The 26,230-nt window shown below is 40.5% G+C and overlaps 1 protein-coding gene across 1 annotated transcript in view; it reads right to left on the bottom strand.

The window, feature by feature from the left end:
* Positions 1-26,230, bottom strand: part of LOC126460440 (ovarian-specific serine/threonine-protein kinase Lok-like) — a 201,712-nt gene that overhangs the window by 91,325 nt on the left and 84,157 nt on the right. The window contains exons 3-5 of the mRNA XM_050095913.1: positions 19,354-19,481; positions 17,802-17,927; positions 8,810-9,013 (exon numbers count right to left, since the gene is read on the bottom strand). Coding sequence (XP_049951870.1) covers positions 8,810-9,013; positions 17,802-17,927; positions 19,354-19,481 — 458 coding nt within the window. The remainder of the gene's footprint in view (positions 1-8,809; positions 9,014-17,801; positions 17,928-19,353; positions 19,482-26,230) is intronic.

The following is a 26,230-nucleotide window of genomic DNA, read 5'->3' on the forward strand; positions in this document are numbered from 1 at the left end:
GGTCCAAATGAAGGCCACTGAATGTCCACGGTTTTCAAGGGCATAGACAGACTGCTGGACAGTCACTGCCAAAGGATGGCAAGAGAAACACTGGTTGAGAGCTTGTAGGCTGCTTAAGGAGTCACTACAGTTGAAGGACTCACCTGCGCAGGAACAGATACGCTCAAAAGCACGAGAGATGGCTACCAACTTTGCAGTGAAAATACTGTAGCCATTTGGCAAGGAACAGCATTCAGTATATCGAGTGCGAGCTTAGGCAAAGCCAACGTGACCAATGACCATCTAGCCATTGGTGTAGACTATTTCTGAGCTCTGGAACTCACTGAGAATAGAGAAAAATTAGCGGCGGAGTGCCTCAGAAGAAACAGAGTCTTTTGAGCCTAGCAATAGGTCCAGACAAGCTGTGGCCGAGGCACAGACTATGGAGGTGTACATGAGTGGACCCACAGGAAAGGTGGTAGAGGGAAAACTCTAAGTCACTGAGAAAGGACTGTACACCAACAAACTGGAATCCCGAATCTAGGCCACCATTGCGTGAGAGAGATCACTGTGTTTTAATTTGCAAGCAGTTGTTATCACCTGATCCGCAATGGAGGAACTCCAGCATCCACAAGTAGGCTGTTCACCAGTTTAGTTCAGAAAATTTCTGTCGCAAGTTGAACTACACAGTGGTGTATAGGGTCCAGCATCTGCAATGCTGAGGGAGATGCTGAACCAAATGCCAGGCTCCCATAGTCACGATGGGACTGTACAAGGGCTCTTACACAGTTGCAACAGTGTAGCGCAATCTGTACCGCAGTTGGTGTGACTGTGGTGTCAAAGAATGTTAAGATGACATCGGCACTTTATCTCAAAACTGACAAAGACGGGGAAGCCAAGTTAAGCAGGCATCGAAAACCAGTCCCAAAAAGCAATAAGTCTCCATTAAATTAAGCAGTTGGTCATGAGCCGTGACGAAATGTCACAGTTGGTTCTTTGCGTTTCCTCCTTGTATGTAGTGCTTTTCTTTTGAAATTCCCGCTTCGCACTCTGTTGTTTCCTTACCCTATCCAGAGGGCGCTGTGCCATTGCTGCGGCCAGGCGTCTGCCGTGTTTGCGAGAGAGCGTTGGTCTGGAGGAGGGACTAATTGCGGACGTCTGAGAGTGTACAGGAGGCCACGCCGTTTTGTTGATGTTTGGCGTGACTCGTGTCCCGTGTGATGCATCGTTAAGACTATGATAGCAAAAAATGGTTCAAATGGCTCTGAGCACTATGGGACTCAACATCTGAGGTCATCAGTCCCCTAGAACATAGAAGTACTTAAACCTAACTAACCTAAGGATGTCACATACATCCGTGCCCGAGGCAGGATCGAACCTGCGACTGTAGCGGTCGCGCGGATCCATACTGAAGCGCCTAGAACCGCTTGGCCACATCGGCCGGCGACTATGACAGCAGCCAATGTTATAGTCTTGGTCGCAGATGGATCAAAAGGATGGGGCCTGGTTGTCCATTGAAACTCCTATCCTACGGATGTCGTCAGACTTAAAGTAAGATGTTTTGGCCATTATTTTGCGTTATTTGCAAGCAACTGGGGATTCTGGCGTCTGCAGTAATTCGGCAAAGATTATTTGTTTCATCGGTGTGTAAATGACTGAACAAGGAGAAGTTTACGTAATGTTCATCTTACGCTCGTGTTCTGCGTCTGCTGTTTGCGAGTGTAAACCTGACTCTCACCTTCATCTGTTAATTTTGAGTGCATCATCAAATACTGAATCCAAGTAGTGACTTTCATTTAATTAGCTGGAGTCCTCCTTTTCCTCATCACGAAGGGTGTTAGATGGCAAAGTAGAATTTTAGACCTTAACTTGCTACCTCTTTTGCGTGGCTTCAATAACTAACCTGTTAACTAATTAAGGTTTGTGATAAATAAAGGTATTTAAGTATGTTGTTCTATAATATTATCTGAAATGTGTCAATGGTTTATGTTGTGAATGTTGATTTTCGGGTAGGAACGGATGTGCTGGCACACCTGCCACGTACATTCCACGTGGGAAAAATATATCTAAAAACAAAGATGATGTAACTTACCAAACGAAAGCACTGGCATGTTGATAAACACACAAACGAACACAAACATACACACAAAATTCAAACTTTCGCACCAACGGTTGCTTCATCAGGAAAGAGGAAAGGAGAGGGAAAGACAAAAGGATGTGCGTTTTAAGGGAGAGGGTGAGGAGTCATTCCAATCCCGGGAGCGGAAAGACTTACCTTAGGGGGAAAAAAGGACGGGTATACACTCGCGCGCACACACACACATATCCATCCACATATATGCTGATGAGGCAACAGTCTGTTATGAAAGCTGGAATTTTGTGTGTATGTATGTGTCTGTGTTTCTATCGACCTGCCAGCGCTTTCGTATGGTAAGTCACATCATCTTTGTTTTTAAATATATTTTTCCCGCGTGGAATGTTTCCCTCATTTTTATATATATATATATATATATATATATATATATATATATATATATATATATATATATATATATATATATATATATATATATATATATAAAAAACAAAGATGAGGTGACTTACCGAACAAAAGCGCTGGCAGGTCGATAGACACACAAACACAAACATACACACAAAATTCCAGCTTTCGCAACAAACTGTTGCCTCATCAGGAAAGAGGCAGGAATGAGGCAACAGTTTGTTGCGAAAGCTTGAAATTAGTGTGTCTTTCGACCTGCCAGCGCTTTCATTTGGTAAGTCACATCATCTTTGTTTTTTGATGAACACAGATGATGTGACTTACCGAACGAAAGGGCTGGCAGGTCGATAGACACACAAACAAACACAAGCATACACACGAAATTCAAGCTTTCACAACAAACTGTTGCCTCATCAGGAAAGAGGGAAGGAGATGGAAAGACGAAAGGATGTGGGTTTTAAGGGAGAGGGTGAGGAGTCATTCCAATCCCGGGAGTGGAAAGACTTACCTTAGGGGGAAAAAAGGACAGGTATACACTCGCACACACACACACATATATCCATCCGCACATACACAGACACAAGCAGACTATTTTAGATATATTTTTCCCACGTGGAATGTTTCCCTCGAATCTAAATTTTTTATTACTATTGAACTGTACTTCAAGTCATATTGTAAAGAAAGGAACTTATTGGAGATTAACTGTCACCGTAAGGTGTTGGGGACAGCACACTTTCCTGATATTCATCTTTACGTTCTAGTCAGTGTGTAAACTTGCTAATTATTTTCTCTTTACATGAAGTGTGCCCTGCCTTTATGTTATAAGTGACTGTTTCATAACCAGTTTTTTTAACACACCTATGTGTATATTTACATTTATGGGAGAAAAAGTGTGTTCCCCTGTTGAGCTTCAACTAAAGTGCAGCAAACTGAATCAGGTGTTCATTATTGTTCTATTGTAACACTAATTAATTTTCTTGGTCTGTTATCAAGTGTTACAATAAATGCAAATTGCAGTGAAGCGACGCACTATTTCAGTTGATCCCCTGATTTGCTATCTCCGCATTTGTTAATCTAAACTCATAATATTAAATTGTTTAAATATTGGAAGGAGGTGTGTGTCCCAGGTCATCGAAGTAAAGTTCTAGATGTGGGTGGACAGTACGACGACAAAAGTGAATTACAAGCCTTGCTGGCTGAAAACTTGAAAACTGAAAGCCATGAGTGAGAACCCATGACTGCACCTTTTGTATGGCTCCCTGCACCTGATGTTCAGCCACACTAACTGTAGATGAGCAAAGGGAAATACAGACGTCAACAGCATACAAGAAGGGCGATACTGAAGACCCCAATGCTCCTGTGAGACCATTAATGGCAATTAAAAGGGGTGGGATGCTCAGTACAGAACCATATGGGAACCCATTATATTAGACATAGGGAAGGGGGGGGGGGAGGGGGGAGGACTGTGTGAAACACTGACTCAAACTTTAAAGGAGTTGAGCGACAAGAAGTTCTGTATAAATATTGGGAGTGGGCCACTGAGTCCCCACTCTTGTAATGTAGCGAGGATGTAGTGGTGCGAAGTGACGTCATTGGCTTTCGTCAGGTCAAAAAAGATGGCAATAAGGTGTTGGTGGGGAAAAGGCCATTCAGATGGCAGATTCCAAGTACACCACGCGGTCAGTGACGGAGCAATCTTGGCGAAAACCAGCCCGTAATGGAGCAAGAAGGCCCTGAGACTCAAGGAGCCAACACCACCGCCAGCTAACCATATGTTCAAGCAACTTGCACAGAACAATGGTGAGACTAATAGGATGATAGCTATCCATATCTAGAGGGTTCTTACCATGTTTTAGCACTGGAACAACGATGCTTTGATGCCACTGTGACGAGAACTCATTATTGCTCCAGATGCGGTTGAAGATGGCAAGGAGGTGGCACTGGTAATCTGAAAGATCAAAGGCCGAGTATGTGCCATGTGTCACCCTGAAACGAGTGGGGGCACCTCTATGTAGGAGGCAAAGGTCAAGTTGCGTTAGTAGACCTCAACATCTTTACCACAGCCAGTAATCTTGGTTCCACCCTACAAAGCGCTACTAGTGTTAAAATCGCCTAAAAGTAGAAAAGATGGGGTAGCTGGGAAAGTAGCGCAGCCAATACATCTGGAGGAAGGTCGATGTTGCAGATGGTAATTTCCTGCATTGTTATCAATAAAACTTCTAAAGTTGTTTGAAGGGGTGCAGGTGTGCTACATACAGAGGTAATATATATGAACTCCACCTGACCTCTTGTTACAGTCAGTATGATTTTTTAATACCCCCGATGGCCACGAAAGGCGGGGATCCGCATTACTGGAAAGCAGGTTTCCTGAAGGGCATGCAAAAATCAGGTGCGGCACGAAGCGTTGTTGTAATTCAGCCAGGTGGGGGAAAGATCCGCAGTAATTCCACTGGAGGATGCATGAAGTCACCAAAGAGGCAGTTTACATCTCTGATCACCTTCTGCCACCTGTTGAGGGCTTGTGGATTTTGTGTCCATTGGTTCTGAGGTTCCAAGGAGACAGAGGACAGTAGGATCTCCACCTCATCCTCAGAATTGGAATCTGCCAGAAGCAGCAGTGTGGCGACCACTGGAATCACTCTTCTAGATAGGCTTTTTCTTTTGGTCCCCCTGCTTTTCTTTCAGTTTGTCTGGCTGGGAGGGCTTTACTGAGTTTTGCTCAGGAACCGGAGATGATTGGGAAGTAGCAGCTTAGGGCTCCTTTAGCCAATGGCCTGTGTCTGGCTTCTCCGCAGCAGAACTGTTGGAAGGCAATGTCCCAAAGGACCCCTTTCTTGCGAGAGGAGCCAGAGGAGGCTGTTGCTTCTCAGTAAGAGGGGTGGGTGGGAACCACTGACTGATGGGGAGGGGGAGGGGGTGGCGTTGCTCCCAAAGTAGATGTTTGGGTAGGAATGGGAGGAGTGCCCCCGAGCAACAAAGAGGCAGATTTAGTCTGGCAGCACTGAAGGCCCACTTTTCGAGGAACAGGTGGTGGGGTTACTGTTGCCAGAGAAGGTGACGTTCATCATAGCTACACCATAGGAGATCACGTGCACAGGATTTAAGTGGTCGTATTTCCGTTTTGCTTCTGTGTAGGTCAGTCTGTCCGGGTCTTATACTCCATCATTTTCTGCTCTTTCTGAAAAATGGTACAGTCCAGTAAACAGGAGGAATGGTGCTCTCCGAGCTGACACAAACCGGAAGGGGGGCACAAGGAACTTTGTGTGACAGACATCCGCAGTCCCGACATGTGGGGCTGGTGTTACTGGAGGACATATGCCCAAATTTCCAACATTTGAAGCACCACATAGGAGAATTAACATAGGGTTTAACGTCACACTGGTATATCTTTTCAGGCAGCGAATCACGTTTGAAGGCCAAGATGAAGGCACCAGTAGCAACCCTGTTGTCCTCAGGCTCCCTATACACACGCCTGACAAAGTGTACAAATCATGGCTGTAGATTGGCATGCTACTTGTCATCGGACTAGAGGAGGAGATCTCTATGGAATATAATAACCTGGACCATATTTAAGCTCTTATGTGAGATGATTAAGATCGGAACATCACCCAGTTTGCCACAGGTGAAAAATACAAGCAATTTGTCTTGGGGACACTGGTTTGTATTGAGACCGAACCGTTCCTCATTTTGAATATTCCTGCTACTTCCCAAAACTTGTTTACTAAGTGCTTAACAAAAAAAGAGGCTTTGCCATTAAAAAGGATTGCCATCAGACCCGGTGCAAACCAAGTATCGAGGAGAGTAAGTTTGTCCATTATCATGAGCCCTGCATTCCTTCCATAGTGTAGCCACGGAAGGGAATAATTTAGGGTTGTGTCTCTTAGGGTTGTGTCTCACTTGGAGACTTTTGAGGCTGTTTGACCACCAGCCACCCACTCCAATAAGGGAGTCTCCCCATGGTCACCACCAGCACAGCCTGGCACAATGGCCATTGCCAGGAATCCTGATTCCTAAGATGACAGGCACATACTCCTTGGCATATGTGGGGAGGTTGCAGCTCAGGTATCAGCAATGTGATCCCTGTGTAGTGAGGGGGCTACAACCAAGAAGGCACATGATGACCCCTCCAAGACTGGACTGGCTACTGTACTGGATATCAGGTGCAAAAGGTCCCATCACGATCATGGGTGCAGAAGAAGGCAGCGGACAATGGAGGTGGATGGTACATCCTGCGAGGTGTCCTCACCCAAATACCTGGATTAGGGTGAAGTTGCAGAAAATCGTAATGCACAATGAGCATATAATGCACCACATAAGGTGTCCTTTCTCAAATTGCCTGCATGTCAGAAAAATTTGAAGATATGGAGGTCAAATTATAAAAACGGACCATAACTTATTAGGCTGGAAAGTGGAAGAATCCTTTAGTCACCTCTAACAAACGGTAGGAATACCTAGGGCTTTTTCTAACACCCAAACCCACAGGGGGGAGGGGCACGAAGACACGTTAAGTTCCAGACAGGCACAATTAAAAGACACTTACATAAAGCATGTGGCCACAGCCTTCATTAGCCAAAGAGAAACACACACCATTCACACACAAAGCAAGCACACCTCATGCACACACGACCGCCAACTTCAGCGTGGGCCAGAATCCATTCTGGCCTGAAATGCTGGGTTGGCAGTTGTGTGTGTGAGGTTTCCTTGTTTGTGTGTATGAATGGTTTGTGTTTCTCTTTTGCTGATGAAGGCTATGGCAAAAAACTTTATGTAAGTGTGTTTTTTAATTGTGCCTCTCTGCAACTTAATGTGTCTAATCTTTTCCTACATTGTTGATATTCTTGTTAGTGTCAGTAGGTGAATAAATTGCAGCATCATGTTGAATAGACAGCAACGAAAGTTTTTTTTGGGCAGGGTGTGGGGATACAAGAAACAATTGCGACTAGGGTATTTCCAGTGCTAGAACCACTGAAAAAAAAAAGAAAAAAAAATTACTTGAATATAATTCTCTTCTTGAAATGTCTTTCAGGTGTTGCTTGCTATTAGTTTGTAATTTTTCCACAAGACCCAGCTTGTGATGTTTCCTCAACAATTCTTCCTCCAAATCAACCGAAGGGTAATATCTGCCTGTGGTGACATTGTGCCCTGAATTATGTATGGGAACAACCAGGTATTTCACTACAGCTGCAGCTGAATTTGATTGTTATGGACTATCATTTTTCTTCCCTGCATATGGCACCATGCTGAGAGCATATGTGGTTTATGCTTTTTCACAAGTAATCTTTATTATGGTGTTAACAACTTCTGGAGAAAAATTCTTTACAAATTATTCTCTTATTGTTCCTACTTTATCTTCCTTTCTCATGCCTTCTCACGGTTTGTTTATGTTTTATGTTACTCACCTTGTAATATGAGGATGTAAAATCATTCCCTGTGATTGTAAAATACTTCTCACTGACCCAACCAGCTGTATCATCATCCACTGCAGGTAACTAGAGCTAGTCTGCTGAGTGTTTGTACACCATCACCGTCACATCCTCACACGCAACACACTCCTTCAGTTGCACTCACCACTTCACCACTACCACCAAATTCTGTACATTCTTCTAAACTGTCTAACATTGCTCTTTCAATAAGAGAGCTGGGGTACATTTTCAGTCTCAGTTGTCTCTTAACACTGGACAAAACAGCACTGTATAAGATGGAACAAGAGAGAATCGGAAGTGAAAGAGAAATGAATCATTGTTAAGACCACTGTTGCTACCCACACACAGAAATTCAGTGCCCAGAGGGTCTACACTGCTGAAATGTTACAATTTATGGAAAAAGATATTTGTTGTCAAGTCACAACTACTACCAAGGAAGTACACTTTATGACAACTTCATTAGACTAAAATTGATGGCTCAAGTTTTGCTGAATAAATTTATGTATTCATAAAATCTGGTTGAGGAAATAATAAAAAAACAGAACATAATTTTATAAGAATTTTAAAATATGAAACACCAACTTAAATTACAATATTTACAAGAGGTGGGCACAAGCACAGACCCCCCCCCCCCCCCTTACTGTAAGGATCAATAAAATCACCCAACATAAAACAACCATCACATGAAAATGATGCCCCTAGGAAGTTTTAGTTTTGCAACACACGATAGTTACGTAGAGTGCATGCACACATTCACTGCCCCCCCCCCCCCCCTCCCTCCCAACACACACACACACACACACACACACACACACACACACACACACACACACACACACACACTACTATGCTTTATCATGTTACTGGTAAGATTGTTTTTGAGACAGAACAAACTATTATTACTTACCTTAAGATCTCTGTGAGTTATTCCTTTTGAATGCAAATACTGAACAGCTACAACTATCTGATAAAATATCAGCTTTGCCTCTGGTTCACCAAGCTGTTCTTTTTTGGTGATCCTGTCAAAAAGCTCCCCTCCCTCCATCAGTTCCAGAAACATGTACACTTTATTTGATGTATCCACAATGTCATGGATGGTTATAATGCATGGCTGAAACAAGGATTATCTGTCACAAATCCCATTCATATTCCAAATTAAAATCAAGATAAATGGTCACAAAAAAATTCTCACTATCTGTGTTACTTTGCTATTTCATCCACAATTCCACATAGTAATTTAATAAAGCTATTACATGGAAACTCATTTAAGATTTTAAAAAAGTCCATCGAAAATTGTTTTACCGAAACTAGATGTTTTAAACAGATTGCAAAATGGCAAAAGACTGACTGCCATTCATAAGCATGGTATTTGTAAATTCCTTTGACTTTTACCAAGCACTATACTGTGGCATTTATGCCAGTATTACTCCACATTCTACAAACACAATTTCTTCATTGTGGTATTGTCCACAGATCTCGATAATGTAACAAAATTGGAAAACCTCCATTGACACCAAAAAAGAGAATAGTATCTCGCTGCATACAGCAAGAATGAATGGGGGACACTGGCGAAGCCACACCCCCTCTCCCAGCCCCACAATGGTCCCACACGGAGGCCGATATACAGCCGAGCAGAGGCTCAGCTCAGTTCATGACCTCCGATCAAGCAGACATCTTCATCCCATTAGGAGATGCATTACTTTGTCTTACATTTAACAGTCATTCTGAACTTTGTACTTTGACAGAAGTTTTTACTAAATGTGTGTATCAAGTGATCCTTTAATTTCAAAGACAGTTGTAAATATTTGGCACATACCTGTGGCAACTGATTGGATCAAGTTAAGTAAATCTTTTTATCATTTTTGTAATAAAGAGAAAACATCTCATATGCCATAGCTCAATGACACGATCGGCCACAGAAACCAAAACAGCTATCCTGGACAACAGTTGTTCTGTCATGTCGTAACGCTCAAAGTACGTCAAACTTGCAGGACATAATGACCTTTCAATCAGCTGGGAATTATAATACGTATTTTTTTTTATTAAAAAAAACACCCTCACAATTAATACTGGATGAGATTATTTGTAATCGGGACAAGAACTCTTCAGAGAATCTGGACTCTTTATTGCCTATTAGCTAATAACTTGCTCTTCTGTGTGACATAAAATTAAATATAGCGTACCCAAAACCAGTAAAGACAAGAGACTGACAAGACAGTGCACATTTCTTCAATCCTTAGATCCTAGCGATTTTTCTCTCGATCTTGCTACAGCTTTACATGGTGTGCTTTCTTTTCTGCGAAAGAATATTACCTCATCAAAGTTCGTCGCTACATGAAAAATCAAAATGTTGTCTAATACTGAAAAAGATGTTAATACAAATAGTACCCAAGACTGGTGTGGTTACTCGATCTGATTACATGTATTTTGTCACTGTCTGCTAGAAAAATGAAATAGGCCTGCATAATATTGCAGCAATTGTTACACACACCAAATAAACGAGACTGTTTTGGCAATAATGGTTATTTTTATAGCATGACAGAATATAATTCATGAAGTACCAATATCAAATGCCTATTACTCCAACTACATGGAAAAAGTTTTATGTTAGGTAATAGTTTCACATTTCATTCATACTCTCTAGCTTCTAAAGCATGAGGTCGAAAAGTAGTAGTATTAAATTTTAATATAAATTTGGAATCGTCATATTCTTCCATAATTTGTGAGTCTCCATTTCTTCTCCTTCCTCATTCTTACAAACAACATTGTCGTCACTAATTCTGTAACAATTTCTGCCAGAGTCAATACTTATTCTCTGGTTAACTTCACAAACCCTGCCACAATCACCGGTTTAATTATCCTGAGTTTATTCTCCAGTTAGGCATCATTAAGTGTTCGTACAATGTGTTTTCCATGCTACTCCCAGAACAGAATTTTAGCGACTGCTAGCCGGGGACTGAACAACTGGCCCTTAGTAGTGTAGCCGTCTGGCCAAAAATTTTCTCTCAAAATTTCATTTTCTTGGATACACACAGAAGATAATACATAATCTTTGTAAGCTGTCAGTCATTTATTTCCACTCTGGTAGGCTAAATCTGTGGATTTCACTAGTAATTATAACAACGCTGATCATTTGCAAACCCAGTCAACCACACAATCAGCGATCGTCATTCACCCGTTGGGCTTTATAAGGCACAACTCGTATAGCCCCGTCCTCTTTTATCTGCAGGGAAGTTTATTTCTAGATGTGATGGGGATTCCCCTGGCAGAGACATCACGTACATTATGCTTGCATTCAAAAATCAACTTACGATTCATTCAGAATTCAACTTAGAATTTGTTCAAAAATCAACAGGGATGCGTTTAAAAATCATATGAATAACTGATAACCAACGTGCGCTGGATGCTAGGCGCTTTGTGAAACAAGGTCTTTTTCCACAATCTGGTCCCCCCACCCCACTGAAATTGCCACCTGGGGCAGGTACCCCGGTTTGTCCCACCCCCTAGTTCCGCATACATGAATCTGGCCGCTTAAGCACACCAGTAAAACTTGCATCTGGCAGCCTGCTGCTACTGCTTATACAGCTACCTTCCACACTTCTGTAGCCAGAAGCGGGAGAAGGTATTACTCATACGCAAGTCAACTGCGCATATGTGTGAGCTCACTCACAACTGCTGAAACAAATCTAATGTAAACAATTGTGGTGTCATGCTCATTGGAGGCAATCTGTTGTTATGAAGCACTGCACAGTCTTCCTAAAGCCTTTGACACATTTAGCTGTTTGCAGACACATGTATGAGCACTGTATTTTGTTGTATATGGAGCATTTCCTTTGAGACTTAATTTTTTTGTTTTTTTTCCCTCTCATTCCTGTTTTGTTGCTGCAGTATTATTCTGCCAGTAGCCAGATACTGTAATATCATTTGTTAGAGTTTTGGTTCTTACCAGTCAAAGTAACAAAAATTTAACTGGAAAGTAAAACAATGAAAAATTCATGGAATTCTAAAAAAAAAATTCCCCGAGTTTTTCCCAGTTCTCTCCCGGGTGAAAAAATTCCCGCATTTTTCCCGAGTCTCCCAGTTGTCCTGGATCGTATACACCCTGGTTTTCACAAATTACTTTTGGCTAGCTGACCACTGATATACATCAGTTAAAATCTATGGCATAATTTCTGGAATAGTCCTATAATCCAGGGAGTGAACATGAGAAAGAAAGAAATATCCCTGGATATTTTCTGGATTTCCTGGTTAAAATACAGTTCACAATGCTCTTTGGAAATATCTGTGATGCATGGCAACATGTACTCAGCACTTTTTTTTTTTTATTATGATAAATACAAATTCCACCAAGCACAGCATGCTTCTGAAGCACAAAAATCTACTTTGCACTGTGTGATGCACTTTTGACAGCTAACCACTGCTCATGTCATGTGGTCTCACCAGCCAATAGCAACATCACTGTTAAGTAGTGCGATCACACAAATAGGAAAAGTTAATGGCTAAAATCGACATAAATGCAGCACAAACAATGCAGGAAAAAGAGAGATTGCTACTTATCACAATGATAACATGCTCAGTTACAGACAAGCACAATTAAAAGACACTTTCAGCCACAGCCTTCGTTGATGACAGAGAATTTTTTATTTCTTTTAATTGTACCTGTCTGCAACATTGCTTGTTATTTTCACAGTATGAAGCATTCTATCTTTTCTTACACTGTTTATATACATACAGTATAGCTACAAGAAAGACAGGTCATCATAAATATTTTGCTGTTTTTTTGCCAAGTGTGTGGTTAAGCAGGATCCTAAGAACACAGCTTAAACTGTAGCAGCTGAATATATCTGACAAGCATGATTACAAATTTCACTGCTGTGCACTGAACATTTTGTGGGTTACTTGACTGAGCACCTGTTCCACTGAGCACTTTGGGTTTTCCATAGAAAAGCCAATTACATTTAAAACTGCTCAAAAACTCGCTTCATGCTTTTTTTAAATAAGGATAATTATACCTTTTTCTGTGGTTATTGGTGTAATTTGTGATCTACGAAAGATCTAAAATAAACACAAAAATCTAAAACTGGAGCTTTGTCTTCTTTAGCATGCATTACCCTTTAAGATATATCAAACACAAATGAGCCAATAAAATTTTAAATAATGGCATAAATGGCTAGTCATCTGGCCCCAAAATTTTTGTAAGTGGTTGGTCCTCAAAGCATTATGTTATGAATGAGTGTCAAACACTCATTGCACTTTCTCACACACTACATTATCCATCTTGTGTAAAAGGAAATTTATTTTGAAAGTAACGCTTCTCGTACCACCATTCATAATATTTTCCTGTGACCTGTTTAAAATGTAAACAGTTGCGACAATACGCTTACTGAAAGGAGTTTGTTGTTCGAAGTATTGCATAGTCTTCGTCTTAAAGCCTATGACACATTTTGCTGTTAGCAGATGCATGTACATGTATTGTGTATTGTTGTCATAAATGGGGTATTTTCTTTGCAACAAAAGTTTTATTTTGGTGTTATTCTCTGAATTATGTTTTACTGCTACAGTATTATTCTGCAGCATCTAACTGAAAATTAAAACAACAAAAACTTCCCAGAATCCTAAAAGTTTCTCATGTTTTAACCAGATGATTCCCATTTTTCCAGACTTTCCTGAGGCATGTACACCCTGTATAACCTCATACAATGCTACACCAATCTAATCATCAGTTAAAACAAGGAGTCCACAGGTAATTAATTATAGGGCTGTCCTCTTGCTTTTGGTGAAATCTAAAGGTCAGGGGACTGTTTTCAATACAAACTGGTGTCAGTAACACTTCAGCCTATGTCTGTGTTCAGACAGTTGACTGCACTAGGCATAACTTATTTTCTATCAGTTCCAGCCACTCTTCCTCCTGACAAAACAGCAGGTATCACAGTAATGATACAAGCTCCACTTGTGACCAGCAGCAACATTTGACACTGACTCTGGGCAACACACCCACTGGCATTCCAACACTACTGCAGATATGTGACGCTGCCACTAGCACCTGGCAGACAGGATACACCCTGGTGAGTATGTAGATGGAGTTTGCAGTGAATTCATTTAATTGCTATTTCTTCCCGACAAATGCTGAATGCTGGCGAGAAAATTCAGAGAGAGAGAGAGAGAGAGAGAGAGAGAGGAGGGGGGAGGGTCCCTTTTGCCAGATGCCAAATTTATGGGGGCATATGCAATACACTCTGAATACAGCAATGAGTCAATATCTGGCATAGCAATCATCACCTTGACTGACATTCTGTCCCCATCAAACAGGCAAACAACCAAACACACGAAGGCTCATGCAACTATAGTACTCACTAATTCACCATTAAAGACAGAGCACCAGTGCTGCAAGCTACTACATTTTGTCAGCTCAGCTGATGAGAGGGCACTTTGCTCTGTAGTACTGGTCACCCACATTGATACAGTACCAAATGGGAATTCTGCTTTCTTCTCCCAAGGAAATGTGGCCAGTGCTACAACAGCCCAGCTACAAATCTCACATGCTATAATAGCACAGCTATATTTTTCTGAAGGTGGGCTGTCCTACATATGAATAGTAAGTTGCATTCTTACAACATTCTGCACACACAGAAAAAACGTATGCATTACTAGGAGCTGTCGTCGGGCACCTATACCAACTTTGACCGTCAAAAGATTAATCACTGAATCTGTTCCGCTAACTGAAGACTGGGCATCCCCAAATGTCATAATCAATTGCTTAACCTGTTTATTCGTAGTCCAACCCACGTCGAATTCATAAAAGTTACCACATATAAATGCTTCAATTTCAACTACATTACAAATGGTAAAATACATCAGTAAGGGCACAAAAACCGCTGCTTGCAACAATCTCTTGATTTGCCACATATGTGCCTAATCTCCCCACTCTGCCACAGTTTTGGTTTCCCTCAAGTTATTGTCAACATCCTTAAATGAAGCATTTACTGGCATCAGTACTGTCAAAGCAAGCAATTTTTTTTCTTTCTAATTAGAACAGTTATGAGTATTATATCACCGCCACATATAGTTTAATGCTGCACCATTATAGGACTGAAACATAAGATATACATTGAGGTGACAAAAGCCATGGGATAGCAATATGCATATATATACAGAGGACGGTAGTATCACATACACAATGTATAAAAGGGCAATGCATTTGCAGAGCTGTCATTTGTGAAAAGGTTTCTGAAGTGATTATGGCTGCACACTGGCAATTAACAGACAGCAACTGGAGCTAGCCACATGGGTATTCCATTTTGGACATCATTACAGAATTGAATATTCCAAGATCCACAGTGTAAACCAAGTGCTGAGTGTACCAAATTTCAGGCACTATTTTTCATCATGGACAACACAGTAGCCGACAGCCTTTACTAAATGACCGAAAGTGGCGGTGTTTGTGTAGAGTTGTGAGTAGTAACACACAAGCAAAGCAACACTGCATGAAATAACCACAGAAATCAATATGGGATGTCCAATGAATGTATCCATAAGCACAGTGTGGCAAAATTTGGCGTTAATGGACTATAGCAGCCAGTGACTGACACTAGTCCCATTGCTAACATCACATCATCATTTGCAGTGCTTATCCTGGGGTTGTGAGCATATCAATTGGATTCTAGATGACCGGAAAACTGTGGGCTAGTCAGATGAGTCCTGATTTAAATTATTATGAGTTGATGTTAGGTTTCAAATGTGGCGCAGACCTCACGAAGCAAGGGATCAAGGTTATCAGCAAGGCACTGTGCAAGTTGGTGGTGGCTCTATAATGGTGTGTTTACACGGAACGGACTGGGTCCTCTGGTCAAACTGAACTGATCACTGACTTAAGTGGTTATGTTCACCTACTTGGAAACCATTTGCTGTGATTCGTGGACTTCATGTTCCCAAATGAGTATCATATCACCAGGCCACAGTTGTTCGCAATTGGTTGGAAGATCTCTCTGGACAATTTGAGCGAATTATGTAGCCACCTCTATCACCTCACATTAACCCCTTCAAACATTTATGGAACCCATTTGTGGGAGATGAAATTTTGCACACAAAATCCTGCACTGGCAACACTTTCTAAATTATGGATGGCTATAGGCGCAGAATGGCTCAATACTTCTGCTCGGAATATCCAATGATGTGCTGAGTCCAAACCATGTTGAGCTACTGCACTATGCCAGGCAAAAGGTCAGACATGATATTAGGAGGTCCCACGACTTTTGTCACTTTGTGTAAATCTCTTATTATATTTCCTTCTTGGCTTTAATGACTCATCTTATACATATATAATGGGCAGCCAAATGAAACCCAGTCACAAGTGCAAAGTAACGGTAACCATTTTATTAACTCAAAAATGTAGTTATACACAGTACACAGTCAAAAATCGTTGCCAAAACTGTTGGCACATTTTTCCGATTGCGACACTAGCAGGTCGATTCCATCCTTGAAGAAGCTAGTAGGTTGGTGTCGGATCCAGGCCTAGACCCAGTCACACATTTCGTCATCCACTGCGAATTGATGTCCGCGAATAGCTTGTTTCAGAGGTCCAAACACATGCAAGTCACACAGTGAAAGGTCAGGACTGTCCGTGGATGTTCCAGTGTTTCCCACCGAAACTGCTGCAATGTTGTCTTCAACGCATTGGCCATGTGTGGGCAGGCATTATCATGCAGGAGAATAATGCCATTGGACAACATGCCTTGGTGTTTCGACTTGATGGCTCGTCTAAGGTTCTGTAAAGTGGCTTGATAACGCTGGGCATTGATGGTGGTTCCCCATTCCAGGAACTCAACGAGCAGTGGGCCATCGCGGTCAAAACAGAAGGCTATAATGACCGTACCAGAACTGGTGTGCACGGCCTTTGATTTCTTTGGAGGTAGTGAAATCGCATGTTTCCACTGCTTCCTCTGATGCTTGCTTTCCGGTTTAAAATGGGGACATCATGTTTCGTCACCTGTGACAATTCCCAACAAAAAGCCATATTCCTCCTCATGATAACGTTGCAGATGACTCAAAGGTAGCGCCACTCGAGTATAGCGTTGTTCGGCGGTCAGTTGGTGGAGAACCCACTGGGCACAGATTTTTTGAAAGTGCTGATGCATTGTGGTGTGGGCAGTGCCCACGCTAATATCCGGTAACCGACGTGTATCGTCCACGGTGATTCCGCAGTTGTCCAAAACTAAAGCATTCACTTCCGCAACCATTTACAGTGTGATGACATGATGAGCCTGTCCAGGGTGAGCATTGTTTCCCAGTGACTTGTGCCTCTCCAGGAATTGTTTGTGCCATTCCACAACACTTGAATGGCTCAAACTGTACTCACCGTACACAGCCTTCATGCATCAGTACAAATCACAGCCTCCAACTCCCACTGCCACCAAAAATCTTATTATTCCTCATTGTTCCTACTTACTCGCCTGCATGTTCGATAGTGGACGATAACTTGTGTGACCACCTTATCTTCAGCATGAAACCACACTGGTGCTATGCAACATCAAACAGCATGCATGCATCATAGACGCACTGACCAGGTTTCATTTGTATGAACCTCATAATATGCTTTTCATCTATCTGTCACAGCTTCATCCCTGAAGTCCTTACTTGCTAGTAAAATACTAATTATTAAGGTATAAGGACAAGGCAGTCTATAATGTTTCAGTAAGTACAGTTCTTACTCAGCAACAAAATTTCTTTCCAGTACTAACCTCCTTATCTAATGAATTAAGCTAGTCATAGTGATCTTCACTTTCCAGTTGCTTAACATTGTCAAGAATCCATAATATTCTATTTCTCAACAACTGCCCTTCATATTGTTATCAAAATAAAGTTACTACAAAATAACAACCCACAATGTATTTCATACATACGTGCTTCAAGGATGTCAGTATTTTTACTTCATTCATTACTTTTTCTGGGTCCAGTAATAAATGTCTTCCTCCTTTTGTTAATCGTTTTTTCTCCACAACCTTCATCGCAAACCTGTTACATGTTTTCTGTGGATATATAAAGTAACCAGTTAAAAAAAAAAGAGCTGAGAAAAAGTACAAAATTTCTATTCACTAAAGTGTAGCTCAAGGCATAGGCACCACCCACATTACACACAAATGAAATGCTTCAACCACTACTGCATTTAATGTCACATTCTTATGCAAACTTGGATGTCACAATTTATCATTTAGTAGTTACTCTCAAGTACATTAAAATGAACTATTCTTAATATTCTGTCAGTAATGATCTAACAGCATGATTTTTAACAATATTCCCCTTCAATCACTCACTGGATCCACAGCTCTTCCACTGCATATACATTCTTCACTCCTGTGTCTTTCCTTTCTCTCCCGAAAGTGAAACAAACAAGAGATTCATTGCCTTTTGTGTGGAACTAAATAAAATGAGACTTGTATAATGAAAACATAATACAGCCTTCTGTGTAAAAAAAGTAATACTTTAAAAATAATGCATAAATGAAGACATGTTTGGTTTTTTTTTTTTTTTTTTTTAATGCTGGAAAAATAAAGTCAGTAACCAAGACAGTAGATTGTAAATAATAAAGAAAACTTTCAGCATCATATTAACAACTTGATTAATGTATTAGTATTATTATTATTATTATTATTATTATTATTATTAACGGATATTATGAAATTCCCACCACAAAAATTTAATAGAAATAACAGGGTATGCTTGTTTTTACAAATTACTTTAAAATTACACTGGTAAATCAAAATGTTCAAAGAAATTCTACTTACAAGGCAGATGCAGACAAAGGCACAAACATTAAGCACATGAACACTTAACACTTTTTTTTACCTTGATGAAGATGTGTTATGAGACCATGACAGAATAAAACTGAATGTGCAGGATATTATTCCCAAAAGCTCCTGTCTTACGAGCATTGCTGGTGCCAAAATATATGAATTCATTTCCAAATCCACAAAACCTTATGCTTATTAAAACTAAAAGTAGTTGCCAAAATGAACTTACTACAAATTTACATATGAAAACTAACTTCTGCAATCAGAGGTTGCTTCATTCAGTTAAAGTACTTAAGGTTGTGAAGGTGGAAAGCAATGAGATAAACCAGTGATTAAGCAGAGAAGGTTTTTTTTTTTAAAAAAAAAAGTAATGCAGGTCAAGAGGAACAGCATCATATGCCAAGACAGATTTAAAACTTAGGTGTCATAGAGGGCAGTTGATAAGGCGGAGATAAATGGCGGCCAGACTGAAAATAGAAGCATAGGTGATATAAACATAATGGTTCTGACTACTGAAGAATAGAGCACTCTGTTGCTACACTGGATGAAGGAATCTCCAGTTCTGTGCCAATATTTGTGTGTGTCTATCTACTGCTGCCTCGTATGTACAACTTATTTATCATTATGCTCTCATTTTCCTTACAAGCAAAGGATTGTATTTTACCTTCTCAAACACCAGGAACACTTCCCCACATGCTCCAGCACCTAGCTTCCGAGATATCACGTACCGAGATCTTACAGCTTCAGGATAGTCCAAAGAATCGTAAGAGCTGGCACTCATGAAGAGATAAACTGCAAATTGTACGATAAAGTTAACTGTCACTGATAGGTGCTATTAAGGTACGTATCAGAAAAAGGACTCTCTACAACCAAGACAAATTAAACTTATATAGATCATGGCAAATGTCCTTTAAAAGCAACATAGCAGGGTTCTACTGAACAACTGTGAACCATGTGAACAAGGTTGACTAGTATTGCTGCTACAATCCTTTGTTACAAGTTCTCTCGCCAGTTAAGTGTCTGGCTTGGTAGAGAGTTCTTTGAACCGTCTTCAGGCTATTTCTCTAGCATTCCATCTCCAACAGCACGTGGGAAAAATCAACACTTAATTTTTTTTCTTTTCCATGAACTCCTATTTCTTTTCTGCCTATGTAGTTTGACAATAATAAAATATTTGCACATTTAGAGGAGGAAGTTGGTGACTGAAATTTCACGAAAATATGTCAGCACAACAAAGGACACCTTTGTTTTAATGACTGTCATCCAAACTCGCTTACAATACCCGTGACAAACTCCTCCTTACTTTGTGGTAATACAAAACAAGCTAGCCTTCTTTGAACTTTTACAACGTCCTCTGTCAACCCTATCTAGTAAGGACCCCCATTCAGCACAAAAATGCTCTAGCAGAGAACAAACAAGAATACTGTTGACAGTCCCTTTAGTAGATCAATTGCATCTTCCAAGTGTTCTGCCAATAAAACTGAGGTGACAAAAGCCCAGGGATATCTATACATGTGGTGATAGTATCATGTACACAATGTATAAAGGGCAATGTATTAGTGGAGCTGTCATTTGTACTCAGATGATTCATGAGAAAAGGTTCCCAATGTGATTATGGCTCCACAACGGGAATTAACGGACTTTGAACATGGAATGGTAGTTGGAGGTAGACGCATCGGATATGCAATTACAGAAGTGGTTAGGGAACTCAGTATTCCATGATTCACAGTGCCAACAGTGTGATGAGAATACCAAATATCAGGTATAAATCAAACAATGGAAAATCATGGATGGAATGTAAAAATATTATGAGAAGGAAAGTTGCTACTCACCATATAGCAAAGATGTTGAGTGGCAGATAGGCACAACAAAAAGACTCTCAGGTATAACATTTACCAAATATTTCAGCACAGACATGGCCTTCACTTAACAACCAAGAGCAGCGGAGTTTGCATAGAGTTGTCAGTGCTGACAGACAAACAACACTGACTGAAATGACTGCAGAAATCAATGTGGAAATATGATGAACATTCCATTATGACAGTGCGGCGAAGTTGGGCATTAATGGGCTATGGCAGCAGACAATCGACAAGTGCCTTTGCTAAGAGCACGATATTGCCTGCAGTGCTTCTCCTGGGCTTAGTACCATATCGAATAGACCCTTGACGACTAGAAAACTGTGGCCTGGTCAGATGAGTCCCAATTTTAGTTCAGAAGAGCTGATGGTAGTGTGGCACAGGTCCCACAAAGCCATGGACCCAAGCTGTCAATAATACATTGTGCAACCCTGTGGTGGCTACATCATGGTGTGGGGTGTGTTTACATGGAATGGACTGGGTCCTCTGGTCCCAATGAACCTATCTTTGACTGGAAATGGTTCTGTCCGGCTACTTTGAAAACATTTGCAGCCATTCGTGGAGTTCACATTCCCAAACAACAATGGAATTTTATGGATGACAATGCGCCATGTTATCTGGCTACAACCATTTGTGACTGGTTTGAACACAATGGACAATTTGAACAAATTGTTTGGTTACCCAGACTGCCCAACATGGAACATAATTGAGAGGTCACGTTTGTACATGATATCCTGGACTAGCATCACTTTTGCAATTATGGACGGCTATAGAGGCAGCGCAGTTCAATATTTCTGCTGCGGACTTCCAACGATTTGTTGTGTCCATGTCATGTTGAGTTGCTGCATTGCACCAGGCAAAAGAGGTCCGATATGATATTAGGCTTTGTAACCTTAGTGTGTATATGGACAGAAAATGGGAGAGGATGTGTGTGCCTACTCCCTCCAAACACTGTCAATGACCGCCTTTTCCCCCTCTCAAAGCCAATCACCTCACTAAGTCACTCACTTTCCTTCCTTTTCTAAATCAATCACCCTCCTCCCTCTACGTCAATATCTCCATCCCCATCCCCATCCCCCTCCTCCTCCATGTCTATCTCCTCCTCCCCACAATCTCTCTCTATCGCAAATTTGTTTCCTCAACCCAATAACAGGCTGTTGGTTCTTTGTGTGCCAAGTTTGGTTGAAACTGACACACACACACACACACACACACACACACACACACACACACACACACACACACACAATAACCCTCATATTACTAACAGAGATAACAAAGTCATCACATTAAAGGCCTATTCCTCACTGTAGTGATAGGCAATAATTGAAAACAGGGAGCAGAAAAAAAATTGTTGTTTACTATGATGATATCATCATCATAATACTGTTTTACTCTTAAAATCAAAGGAGAAATACCACATGAGCAGCTTGAATTTTAATTGAAAGAACTGGAGGCACATAAAATGTCCATGCAGCAAAGTACTTACAAACTTTAGTACTGTCTAAAGAGAAAGTTCTCACAAACTACCATTTATTTAATCAGTACTGCAATATTAAACTCTAGATAATTACATTTGCTTTATTCATATTTATTACACAAATGATGCAAAACGGAGGCCAAAATAACTTTAATGAGGAGGAAAAAGGAATAGAAACTACAAAAATAAATGAAAAAGTTAAAATGAAAGATAATAAAATGTACTGAACATTTTCCAAATGTACCAATTCTATCTGTAAAGTTAGGCATGGAGCACAATAAAAACTTACAATGCCACCAACAAAGTTGCTATGTATAATCATCCATAAAGGATAAGAAGGAGTAAAAAAGAATGGAATGCACAGGGAGGCACATAAAATGAATAAGGAAGAACTACAGGACAAAGAACTAATGCTACTAGTTGGGGAGCGAAAGAAAATTTCAAGAAAGGTAAGAGGCAGCTGGAATCATATCTGCAATACAACTTATAAGAAAGGAAAATAATCAGATGAGCAAAGGGGGAAAAGACTCGCGAAAGGGAATGTGAAAACTGTGTTAGCAATTTTTGCTTTTGTTTTACTGAGTTTCATTACTAAGGTAAGGAACAGAGGAAAAAAAGGGTACTGTGCATAAGTGCTGAAGGAGCAGAATAGATTAACTGGATCATTTATAATAAATTTATTCCAGAAGTTAGAGAATTACTCCCTGTCACAGTACGTAACATTTTCTATTCTTTGTAATCACCAACAACAAATACCAGGCCACACTTCTCAAGTAATATTGTTTAATACTGATGCATAAAACTATAGCTTTCTCAATATACAAAATTGGTGCTCCCATATCTTTTCTTTTTTCTCGGTGAACATGAGGACAGATGAGAGTCAGTGAAGCATTGTCGTGGAAAATGGAACCACTTTTCTTCTTCTCTGAGCACTCTAAACCTGAAGAAGTTTGGAGTGTGTAGCTCACAGCCAATAGCCATTGCCAGTTAAGGTTCCATATAAATGAGCATCACAAACAATGAAGTGGTCAATTTCTTCCAATAATTGCAATCCTCCAACATCATCAGTTGAGGATTCATCAATGAAGTGAAAAACACCAAAATAGAGTTAGATTTCAGTTTCACAGTAATATAACAATGTCTCAACACCAGTTACTATGTTGTTCAATTTTCTATTAGCACAAATTGACACCAGGCTACAGACTTGGAAGTCTGCTATCAATACGGCGACGAATAGGTATACCAAAGGTATCAAAATGTTTGTGTTCACTGATAGAATAACCCAGTATTGAATTAACGGTTATTCAGTAAGAAGTTAAGCAGATTAATTCATCACTGAAACTGCACGTGCAATTCAGTGGTGTACAGCGATGGGTTATATACTTCAATCTTCACTCCCAAGTCTCATGTCTACCTAAGTTGCCTGTGTACTTACTGTCAGAAGCACTGTTCACAAAATGGAACTCATACTCTGATAAAGTATTGTGAGCATCTCCAAGCAGAAGACATGCTTCGTTGGTGCTGCACATTTTTGCATTTTGACCAAGAAACTGATGCTACAATGTGCATACTTGCACACCAATGTAGCAGTTGTCACAGACTCAGCTAAGTAAAAAAACTTGTGGAATTCACACATTTATCTATATGTAAAAGCCAACTTAGGAACTTTACTTTATGCGAGGTCATATGTGCCAGATGCTTGTGCTGATCTGAAATGGTGGTTCAACATATTTAACTGTTGAAGTTGCTTCTGCACAATCTTTCACTGGTTGTGTCAATACTGCCCATCATGGTACAGTCATCCACTGATGCAAAAAAGCGAGTTAGGTGCACAATGTGCTTGTGGCATACCTCCTTCCAGCCACACAGGTGGGATGAGGTCCTCCTTACTTGTCTTTGCATAGGCGACAGTCCTATGAAGCAAGGCTCCTTGTTTCAGCACGAGAACTCTCCAATGTGTGATGCTTGTGGCATACAGAACACCATGCTACTAGACGTCATTACTGCCAAAGAAGTACATTCCTTATACTCAAGCGTATAGAAAACTTCATGCAAATTCTACGGAAGAAAATGTAGAAGATAAAATGGAAACGATTGTGCCTACAAGTCATATAACAAATCTAATGGAAAAGAAGCTTTATTAAAACAAGCACATACGCTATGTCTCTTTACAATTTCGAAACTATTTAGTTACAGAAAGAATTATAGCTCACTAGCGAAAACATTGTCAAATGTGGACAATGCACACTCGCATCATGTCCACCAGATGGGAGCTAGCTACAAACCACAGGCACAACAGTAAAATGGAATAAAAATGTCATCAGACGCCACAGCATCACCGCCACACATCTTCTATAAAACAATCATAATTATCAATATCAATGTCAACCCTTTGTTGCCTTGACTATGAAAAACACACCATATTTTTATGGATCACAGCAGTACATAGTAACATAACTCAATTTTTTTTCAGAATTCTACATTTTTTTACCATTTTACAAAGCTGGTACTTCAAAGTACGGTCTGGCCCTCCCATGGGTTTCCAACCAACATGTTTCAGTACAGCACTTCTCTTAAGCAATGAATCAAAATGTTTTAGAATGCATTAAGTCTACAAATCAGTGACGATTAAGATGGTAATCACACAGTTACTGCATGAATTCAGAAAAAATATATTTTTATTGCAGCAGAGAAGTACTCAACAAAATAAACATTTTGCGTTTGGTCTAGATTCCAGAGTGAAATTTTCACTCTGCAGCGGAGTGTGCGCTGATATGAAACTTTCTGGTAGAGATTGATACCTTCTTCTGCTGCATACATACTTACTCACATCTTTTCCTATTTGATGAAAATTCAACGAAATGAACATTTATTTCCTAATCTTATCATTTGGGGCTAATTTCTTACTTCTGTAGCACATATTGCTACCTAGCCCAACTTGCCTCACAGCTCTGGGATTGATACATATTGCATTTGCATGACCCAAGAGCCCCTGAACAACATTTCTCGAGTTCGCCCCTCTCCGATCGTAGATCCCAAGAGAAAAAAAACGTGTCCAGTCCTTGAAAAATTAAAAAAGGCACAAGTCACACCAGTCTACAACAAAAGTAGTAGAAATGATCCACAAAACTATGGGTAGTAGTCCAATACCCTTAACATCGATTTGTTGTAGAATCTTAGAGCATATTCTGAGCTCACACTTAATGAGGTATCTCTGAAAGAATGGCCTCATTAATGTCAACCAGCATGGATTCCGAGAACATCAATTTTGTGAAACCCGACTTTCACTTTTCTCACATTGCATACTGAAAGCTTTGGATCAAGGCCGTCGAGTAGGTGTAATATTTCTTGATTTCTAAACAGCATTTGACTCAGTACCACATTTATGCTTATTGTCAAAAGTAAGATCATATGGGGTATCAAGTGAAATTTGTAGTTGGATTGAGCGCTTCTTGGTAGGGAGGATGCAGCATGTAATCCTGGATGGAGAATCATCATCAGAAATACTTTTGCCCCATGGAAGTGTGTTGGGACCCTTACTGTTCACGTTCTATACCAATGACCTAGCAGGCAATATGAATAGTAACCTCGGACAAGACATTCTACCATTTGTCAGTTTTTATCACCATGCTTGTTGTTGCTTGGACTTGGTACATCAATTAGCCTCCCACAGGGCTCCGTGCAGAGTGTTACACCCTTCCTTACCAATATAAACAAGCTAGTTACCTCCAGCGGACCAGTGATCATCCCTCTACTGTATGCCAGTGACTTTGCATTTGGTATAGCTCCCAATATGTAATCTCAGCTGCAAGCAAGCTCCCAATCTGTAGCCTTGGTTGAATATCAGCTCCAAGGTGCTGTCCGAGGGGGGCTTCATTTGGAAAATTTCCCACGTCTTTCACTTCTCTCCCACAAAAATGCAAGTTTTGCATTTCTACAGTCACACCACAGACCAGGACTCTAACCCGACCTCAATTCCCAAGTGCTGTTCACAACTAATGTGAGCCCCTCCATTTTTCGCATTATTTGCAGCCTCAATGCATTCTCATTAACGATACATACAATAGTATACATCGACACAGAGTTGTCTACCATAGAGACGAATTTATACAGTATGTAAGTCATATGTGTTCTTTCCGACATGTACAAAGAACAGACAACAATGAATAACTCCTGCAGCTTTACATTCATAACTAGAGGGAAAT

The sequence above is a fragment of the Schistocerca serialis genome, chromosome 1, assembly GCF_023864345.2.
Source record: "Schistocerca serialis cubense isolate TAMUIC-IGC-003099 chromosome 1, iqSchSeri2.2, whole genome shotgun sequence".
Taxonomy (NCBI): domain Eukaryota; kingdom Metazoa; phylum Arthropoda; class Insecta; order Orthoptera; family Acrididae; genus Schistocerca; species Schistocerca serialis.